At 33.6% G+C, this 10,355-nt stretch overlaps 1 protein-coding gene across 2 annotated transcripts in view; it reads left to right on the forward strand.

Moving 5' to 3' along the window:
• LOC138693197 (gastrula zinc finger protein XlCGF57.1-like) overlaps window positions 1-8,524 on the forward strand; it is a 48,009-nt gene extending 39,485 nt beyond the window's left edge. Inside the window, exon 5 of one of the 2 annotated variants that reach the window (XM_069816940.1) lies at window positions 7,286-8,524. In XM_069816940.1, coding sequence (XP_069673041.1) covers window positions 7,286-7,319 — 34 coding nt within the window. In that variant the 3' untranslated portion in view covers window positions 7,320-8,524. The remainder of the gene's footprint in view (window positions 1-7,285) is intronic. The other variant, XM_069816941.1, reaches the window with a different exon arrangement.
• The last annotated feature ends 1,831 nt before the right edge of the window (window positions 8,525-10,355 follow it).

Genomic DNA, 10,355 nt, shown 5'->3' on the forward strand with positions numbered 1-10,355 from the left:
ACAAATTTGTGGCTAGTAAATTGCCAATGTTTTGCCGCTTAATGTTGTTTCACCTCTGACGTGAAAGGTTAGGATATCATATGCATTGTAATTTCATGTGATTATGTCGAGTTTTTCTATAAATATTTCAGATGTCCAGGAAGCCAGTTTTAGTTTGAACCTGGCCAGTCACCATAACAATACTGTTATCCTAAATTATTTGCTATAAACTTTTTAAAATATAATTTTAAACAAATATAACTACAGAAAACAAGCTAAGAATGTAAATTATGCAAATAGGCCTAAAATAAAATGTAAACAGAAGAAACTATTGACATACCAATTATAATAAAAGTATGAGGATGTAAATACAGTTAAGCCAAGTAAAAAAAAAACTATGAAAAAATGAAAAAACATACCTTCAACATAATACGCAACATTATCATTAAGCACGTGTATGTGTCAATTAGCGTAAACTCAGTGAACTTTAAATCCTCTAAAAATAATACGAAGTGAAAAGAAACATGTTTTTACCTAATTTATTACATAATAAATAATATTAATAAACAAACCTTGAAAACCAACAAAGTGATCATATGCATCTACAAATTATTGGTAGTTCTGACGTATAGCAGGCATTCCGAATCTTCAACAAAACTGCAACATTTATGGGATCACAAAACAGCTGTTTACAATGAATTTGAAAACCAACGGCGTAACTTTATTGATATAGGAGGAGAGACCCAACAATTTGGCTTCAATTCTGATACACGCAAACCACAAATGAGACTATAAAAATGTAGTTATACAGTATTTAATATTTAGTAGAATAGGCAATTACTTTGTCATCAATAACCGTAAAAATTCCCTACGACTGCAACCATTTTATTTTCATTTATTGTCTTGTTTTTTTATCACCAATGCGCATTTAGTTTATAATACATGAACAATTAACGTTTGGTACGACAGCAAACATAATTCCATCGACACACACTTATATTGTAACATTAATTTACATTGAAAATCGGCATTAGCACAAACACGTGCAGTGTTGCCACGACCTGGGGCCTGTTTCTCAAAAGTCATGGACTAGTAATACTGGTCTGTACAGTAATAATATTAGTTTATTTTACAAGTTTGTGTTTCTAGAAACTACAAGGGTAAAGTAATAGTTACCAGTTCACAGACTAGTAATATTGGTCGATTTCACCAGTTCATAAGTGATTCTGTTTCTCAAAATACTAATGCTAATCTATACTAGTATTCAACAGGAATATTCCTACAAGACTCTAAAGACTGGTGATTTCTATATTATCAGTTACCAGTAACAACCTTTCTCAGATAATCAAAACAAAATATTGTATTTATTTTTAATTTTTTAATATATGTGGTTTAGTGATTCCGACTGAAGTGATGAAGTTGTTGTGAGAAGAGCTAAAACTATATCGAGAAAGAACAATTATTATTCCTTTACGGGAGCATTTATTTAAATATAATGAACGGTTTAGTAAAGTGCTGAAAAGCTTGGAGTCAGCCTCGGTAGCGTACTTGGTATAGCGCTGGCCTTCTATGCTCGAGGTTGCAGGTTCGATCCTGACCTAGGTCGATGGGATTCAAGTGTGCTTAAATGCGACAGGCTCATGTCAGTAGATTTACTGGCATGTAAAAGAACTCCTGCGGGACAAAATTCTGGCACACCGGTGATGCTGATATAACCTCTGCAGTTGCGAGCATCGTTAAATAAACCATAATTTGAATTCTGAAAAGCTTGGAGAGTTGTTAAATATAATGGAACCTGCCATAACAAGACATATAATAGAAGTCATGCATTATCAGCAAAGCTTCAAATGCAAATTGCTCTACAAATTGGGATGTTGATTATTTTCTAATGCCATCAGGTCTTTCTGTCCTAGACCAGCAACACATGCAGAATATTTTCCTAATAATCTAATACCAATTCATCAACTGCGGTGAATTTTGCTGGCTTTCCTCCTCCACTGCCAGTTCTTCGGGCATTGTCAAATTTAGCCTACAAATTAAATATAAAACGACACTTATTTACGAATAGATCAAATGTAAAACTGAAAAAAAAATTAGCGAATTTTTCATTAAGTTATAAGTGGCATTCATGTCGGCAGTATACCCACTAACTACATAAAATGTTTATATTATGATACCACAGTCTAGTATATACAGTCACGAAGCTCAATATGTAGTAAATATGCATCCATAGATAGTTGCTAACCACTAGAATCGCTAATATCGCCTCATTACATAAAATGCGAAATAGTACCGGCACAGTCTATTGTTCCTAGCACCCTCACAACTCAAGCTTCGTGACTGTACGTATATACTAGACTGTGATGATACTGTGAACTTGAATTGGTACTCATCAAAGGTGCTTTCTTAATGTTGGGCCAGTAAGTGTCCCTCTAAAATATGCATAATCTTTGTTCTGAGGTATCAGTTCCATAGCCTCACACATTACAACATTTTTTGTCCATTCGTTTATTTTATAATTGTTTCTTATTATGCTTGAAAAAGCACCGAATAGTACAGATGTGGACAAATTGTTAGCAAAACTGACGATTTTTATGGTATAATTTTGCAAAATTTGGCTTTTCAATTTTGACTGCAGTTGACATTTTTATGATTATAGCACTCAGAATTAATGTAAAAATGTCAACTGCAGTCAAAATTTAAAAGTCAAATAGTGTAAAATTATACTATAAAATCGTCAGTTTTGCTAATAATTTGTCCACGTCTGTATATCCTTTGATTCATTAATCATATTGAGTATAGTTAATTTGCTTTCAATTGACGGAATTTTAACCGAAAAGAGAAATCAAAACCAAAACACAAACAACTTAGCCTTCTAACCTCAAATAGACTATAAACAAATGAATTCAATCAGCTGACTAGTGAAAGAGATCTTGTGACTAGTGAAAAATTGTCACAAGTTACTAGACTGGTAAAATAGTTTGAGAAACAGAATCTACTAGAGCTGGTGAAATATACTCTGGTAACTAGTAACTGGTGAACTACTAAATTAGTATTTTTGAGAAACAGGCCCCAGTTCACAGACTAGTAATATTGGTCGACTTCACCAGTTCATAAGTGATTCTGTTTCTCAAAATGCTAATCTAGTTGATTATACTAGTATTCAACAGGAATATTTCTACAAGACTCTAAAGACTTGTGATTTCTATATTATCACTTACCAGTGACAACCTTTTTCAGATAAACAAAGAAAATATTGTAGTTATTTTTTTAAATATATGGTTTAGTGACTGCAATTGAAGTGATGAAGAAGTTGTTATGAGAAGAGCTAAAACTATATCCAGAAAGAACAATTATTATTCCTTTAGGGGAGCATTGTTTAAATATAATGAACGATTTAGGTAAAATGCTTAAAAGTTTGAAGAGTTGTTAAATATAGTGGGACCTGACATAACAAGACAAACAAACAGAAGTCACGCATTATCAGCAAAGCTTCAAATACGAATTGCTCTACAAATTGGGATTGATTATTTTCCAATGCCATCTGGTCTTTCTGCCGTAGACCAGCAACACTTGCATAAATTTAGGTAAAGTGCTGAAAAGTTTGAAGAGTTGTTAAATATAGTGGGACCTGACATAACAAGACAAACAAACAGAAGTCACGCATTATCAGCAAAGCTTCAATACAAATTGCTCTACAAATTGGGATTGATTATTTTCCAATGCCATCTGGGGCCTGTTTCTCAAAACTCATGGACTAGTAATACTAGTCTGTACAGTAGTAATATTAGTTTATTTTACAAATTTGTGTTTCTAGAAACTACAAGGGTAAAGTAGTAGTTACCAGTTCACAGACTAGTAATATTGGTCTATTTCACCAATTCATAAGTGATTCTGTTTCTCAAAATGCTAATCTAGTTGATTATACAAGTATTCAACAGGTATATTCCTACAAGTCTCTAAAGACTGGTGATTTCTATATTATCAGTTACCAGTGACAACCTTTCTCAGATAATCAAAACAAAATATTGTATTTATTTTTTTTAATACATGTAGTTTAGTGATTCCGATTGAAGTGATGAAGTTGTTGTGAAAAGAGTTAAAACTATATCGAGAAAGAACAAATTATTATTCATTTACAGGAGCATTTATTTAAATATAATGAACAGTTTAGGTAAAGTGCTGAAAAGCTTGGAGTCAACCTCGGTAGCATACTTGGTATAGCGCTGCCCTTCTGTGCTCGAGGTTGCAGGTCCAATCCCGACCTAGGTCGATGGCATTTAAGTGTGTTTAAATGCGACAGGCTTATGTTAGTAGATTTACTGCCATCTAAAAGAACTCCTGCGGGACAAAATTCCGGCACACCCGTGACGCTGATATAACCTCTGCAGTTGTGAGCATCATTAAATAAACCATAATTTGAATTTTGAAAAGCTTGGAAAGTTGTTAAATATAGTGGAACCTGCCATGACAAGACATATAATAGAAGTCATGCATTATCAGCAAAGCTTCAAATACAAATTGGGATGTTGATTATTTTCCAATGCCATCAGGTCTTTCTGTCCTAGAAATGCAGAATATTTTCCTAATAATCTAATCCCAATTCATCAACTCCAGTGAATTTTGCTGGCTTTCCTCGTCCACTGCAAGTTCTTCTGGCATTGTCAACTTTAGCCTACAAATTAAATATAAAACGACACAAATTTATGAATAGATCAAATGTAAAACTAAAAAAAAATTAGCGAATTTTTCATTAAGTTATAAGTGGCATTCTTGTCGGCAGTAGACCCACTAGCTACATAATATGTTTATATTATGATACCACAGTCTAGTATATACAGTCACGAAGCTCAATACGTAGTAAGTATGCATCCATAGATAGTTGCTAACCACTAGGATCGCTAAAATCGCCTCATTACATACAGTGCGAAATAGTACTGGTTCAGTCTATTGTTCCTAGCACGCTCACAACTCAAGCTTCGTGACTGTCTATACTAGACTGTGACGATACTCTGAACTTGAATTGGTACTTATCGAAGTTGTTTTCTTACTGTTGGGCCAGTAAGTGTCCCTAACATATGCATAATCTTTGTTCTGAGGTATCAGTTCCATAGCCTCACACATTACAACATTTATTGTCCATTCGTTTATTTTATAATTGTTTCTTATTATGCTAGAAAAAGCACAGAATAGTATCTCTTTTGATTCATTAATCATATTCAGTATAGTTAATTTGCTTTCAATTGATGGAATTTTAACCGAAAAGAGAAATTAAAACCAAAACACAAAATAATTTAGCCGTCTAACCTCAAATAACAATACCTACCAATGACTATAAACAAATGAACGCAATCAGCTGACTAGTGAAAGAGGTCATGTGACTAGTGAAAAATTGTCACAAGTTACTAGACTGGTAAAATAGTTTGAGAAACAGAATCTACTAGAGCTAGTGAAATATACTCTGGTAACTAGTAACTGGTGAACTACTAAACTAGTATTTTTGAGAAACAGGCCCCTGGTCTTTCTGCCGTAGACCAACACTTGCAGAAATTTTTCCTAATAATCTAATACCAATTCATCAACTGCAATAATTTTTGCTGGCTTTCCTTCTCCACTGCCAGTTCTTCTGACATTGGCAACTTTAGCCTAAAAATTAAATATAAAACTACATTCATTTATGAATAGATCAAATGTGAAACTGAAAAAAAAAATAGCGAATTTATCATCAAGTCGTATGTGACATTTATGTTGGCAGTAGACCCACTAGCTACATCATATGTTCATATTATGATACTGTGAACGTGAATTGATACTTATCAAAGTTTCTTTTTTAATGTTGGTCCAATAAGTGTTCCTAACGTATGCATAATCTTTGTTCTGAGGTAGGTCTATTAGTTCCACAGCCTAATGCATTACAAAATTTTTTTTCCATGGTTTACTTCATCATTTTTTGTTAATATGCTTGAAAAAGCACCAAATAATATATCCTTTGATTCAATAAGCATATTGAATATAGTTAATTTGCTTTCAATTGATGGAATTTCAACCGAAAAGAGAAATCAAAACCAAAGCACAAACAACTTAGCCTTCTAACCTCAAATAACAATACCTACTCATGACTATAAACAAATGAACTCAATCAGCTTACTAGTGAAAAAAATAATGTGACTAGTAAAAAATTGTCACAAGTTACTAGACTGGTGAAATAGTTTGAGAAACAGAATCTACTAGAGCTGGTGAAATATACTCTGGTAACTAGTAACTGGTGAACTATTAAACTAGTATTTTTGAGAAACAGGCCCCAGCTCACGAAAATCAGAAGAAAATCATCGAAAGAAAAACAGGAGATTACAGTAGATTAATTAAACATGAATTTCCTCTTTGTATTATCATATTAATTACAGTGTAGGCCTACTGTAAGAAAGATAATACTGTTGTATTACTAAATAACACATCCTTAACCAACGAAGTGAACAATTTTGCTAAATGTAACTACTGTCATCTCTACTCAGCGTATGTAACTAAACAGACGACTAGACGCCCAATGCAATTTTGTTTTTCCACAGTAATGTCTTATTGACAATGTTCCGCATTAAAATGTATTAATCAGGAATTTTTTTAATAATTTCAAGGGAAAAATTGTTCCGAGGCTGGGTATCGATCCCGGAACCTCTGGGTGAATGTACCAGCGCTCTGCCAACTGAGCTACCCGGGAACTCCACCCGACACCGTCTTAACTTTTCCCTTTATATCCACACAACTCGCGTGGGCTGACGAAATGCCAGAGACCCACATCGTGTGCACACAATCTCTGTGTGACTTGGAATTGAGGTTTTCTGTTAACGTACACAGTGACGTATATATTATGCAAATCTAGTCTTTCAGGTAAAGCTCCCTGTAAAGCAGATTTGAATAATTTCAAGGGAAAAATTGTTCCGGGGCCGGGTATCGATCCCGGGACCTCTGGTTGAACGTACCAGCGCTCTGCCAACTGAGCTACTGGAATTGTCTTTGAAACACATTAATCTAATACATACTGTGAGGAGATCGAGAGAAGAAGGCAGGGATACTGAATAAATTATCAAAAACATGTGAGCCTTTGTATTTTGTTTAGCGGCTCTTTCCATTATGAGATTCAACTGATGGGTATTTAATTTCACATTTCTTCTGAATTGTTAAGGTACTAAACTGAATAGACTGTAAATATTGTACAGAATTAAACATTGTTGCACTTGTTATACTCACAACATTAAAGAAAATGTATTTAAAACTGTGCGCTACTGACAAACTGCTGCAAATTTTGCAGCGCCTGGAAACTCTGGATTCACGGCGAGGGGTAGCAGGGGGAGGGGTAAAACTAACGCGCAAAGCATCCGAGACGAGACTGGCAGCTCCATGGGAGGAAGTGGCTTCATCCTATAGTCCTTGTCTCTGGCTTCGCTCTGGCAGCACCAGGGGAGGAAGTGACTTCACTAACGATTGCGTGCATGTGAATGAGAGCGAAATTTTATAAAAAATTCGAGCCGCTAAATAGAGACTGTGTAACAAATGTATTTCACAACATAAAACGTGACAAGGGCCACAAATGTGTGGGGGTGCTGCAGCTCCACAGCCCCCCTTCGAAAGCCACCCCTGCATTACATAGACAGTGTATTGTCCAAAGATGTCAGAGAACTGCATTTGTATTTTCAGATAGTTGCGGGAGCCAGAATAAGAACCATATTGTACTTTGATTCTTAATGGCACTGACAGAAACAGAACACTACAATGTCATCAAGCATTTCTTTCCATTACGAGGACATTCTTTTCTGCCCAATGACCGGCATTTCGGAGTGGTGAAAAGGCTTCTGGCAAAACATGACAGGATTTATCTCCCAAAGGAAGTTTGTGAAATAATAGTAAAATCAAGTTCCTCCCAAAAGTTCTCTGTTACTATAGTGGACCTTATAATGAACTTCAAAGATTGGTGGCCTCATCTTCATAAGAAGATAGTTAATTCTTCAGAAACTGAACATCTTCCAAGAGACAAGTGTACTTCATTTAAAATAAGTACTTTTAGATATTTTGAGTACACAAAAGAGTTCTCTGGCACTATAACAACAGCGCCGTTCATTGGGGCCATTTTTGAGCACACATTCATTTTTCAAGGCACTGGTAAATGGAATGTAACTTTGCCACAAACTAGGGCTTACATGGATGAACTGAAACTAAATGATGCTAAACAAAATCTTGCAGTATATTCCTGAAGAACATAAATCTTTTTATACTGAAATTTTGGGAAATAATTAACAAAAGTAGTGTGTTCTTTTTTTTTTTGGGTTAAACGCTAATATAAACCTTAACTGTAATGAATTAATTTTCATGCACTAATTTTTTTATATGTAGAAAAACTGAGAACATTCCTGTCAAATATCTAATAATTTCAAATAATTTTGTTCAGTAATTGACAATTATAATGTACAAAATATCATTTGTAACAGTTCTTTAATTTATTTATTATTTATAATCTGGAATTTAATGAAACTACAATATAAGATAAACATTTTGTCTGATATTTTGTGTTAAGTTTAGAAACAACGTAATTCCTGAACTTTTGCTCTCAAATTTACTACATTATATATTACATTTGCAGTATATGTTAAATAATCTGTTTAATTGCTCCTTTAAATGTGCAAAAATTCCGCTGAAGTAGCTACCTGCATATTTTCATAAATTAGTTTTTTTGTTGTTTGTGAAAAATGTATGTTTGTGGAGTTACGTTGTTTCTAAAATTACTGATTCATTTAGAACTATCATCAAGAAAGATTATATACTTTTTAATAAATTTAATGATGATGGCTATAATGATGTTCCATCTGTGTCAGTGAGTTTTAAAGTGTTGAGTAGTTTACATGTGAGTTTATTTGACAAAAATCTATGCTTGCCCATAAGCTCAAGGTACCAGTATTAGGCTTGCTGACACTAAAATCGACAAAGTTAGGTGACCTTATTCTGAAGGATCTTGCAGTTATGTTCAGTCAAAACAGAGCTGATCAAGATTAAGATAAATTACAGTGTATACTGGACAAAGGGCCATTTGTGTCTGTTCCCTTAGGAGCACAGAAAATAATTCGCGGGTTCAGAATGACAAGGTTCTATCTGGTGTTTAGTAAATTTTACAGGAGACCATTTTAAAAGTTTGGTTGTTAATAAAATCAATGCAGATAAAGATTTTAAAAACCTTTCTGGACTTCCAGGTAGTTACAGTCATTGTTTAACATGAATTGAACGTAAAATATTCATAATTAAATTATGTACGGTGAAATGAGATAAAAATGAAATGATTGTTCTCAAATAGAACCTTCTGTTTCCAAATTGTAATTTTTTATTTTAAAATAGAGACTTGTGTTTCCAAACTGATTTTTTTAGTTTCATTATCTTCAAAAAACAAAAGAGATCAGCATATTGTTTTGCATAGTTATTTACTCATAATGTCTACCAGTTTGGTCAAGTTATCATTTTGAAAGCATAATGCAGAAATAAAACAGAATAGGGATTAATAAGTTCAATTTTAACCACAATTTTTCCAAAGGGATAAACTCTTCCAACGTTAAACATTTTGCATTAAGTACAATATAGCATTTCTGAACAAACATCATATTTATTTCTGTTTCAATATCATATTTTTTTTAATAGTTTATAGTAGGCCTGGGTACCATAGTCGGTATAGCACTGGCGGTCTGTGTTTGAGGTTCTGGGTTCGATCCCGGTCCAGGTCGATGGTATTTAAGTATGTCTAAATGCGACAGACTTATGTCAGTAGATTTATTCGCATGTAAAAAAACTCTTGTGGGACTGAATTTCGGCACACCAGTGACACTGATATAACCTCTGAAATTGCAAGCGTTGTTAAAAAAAACCATAATTTAAATTTTTAAATAGTTTATAGCATTAATATTAACATAAAAAAGCCGTTACAACATTTTCTTCTTAATGCTGGATAATATCGCACATGACATAGAAAAGTGATACAACTAAAAAAAATGGCGATTTTAAGTTAACACTGTAGAAAGATGCAGAAGATTATGACGTACAACTGGAAAAAAAGACACATTTCTACTTTCAATATTAACAGATAGAGAACATTTGTGTCAATTTTCTTTTGGCCAGGATTTGCACACCCTGAGTATGAAAAAGTGACATTTCTAAGTTCGATAGAGAATGATGGTAATTTTTGTGCCGAATAAATGACACCTTTTAAATTGTGACATTCTTTTCTGTGGAAGTGAGTAACTTTTCACCTTCTTAATAGTCATAAGTAAAAAAGTGTCGGTTTTAATTGTTCAGAGTAAACATAATTTCCTTCCGTTCTTCCTTTCTTATACTATTTTTAGTTA

The sequence above is a fragment of the Periplaneta americana genome, chromosome 17 (genome assembly GCF_040183065.1).
Source record: "Periplaneta americana isolate PAMFEO1 chromosome 17, P.americana_PAMFEO1_priV1, whole genome shotgun sequence".
Taxonomy (NCBI): Eukaryota; Metazoa; Arthropoda; class Insecta; order Blattodea; family Blattidae; genus Periplaneta; species Periplaneta americana.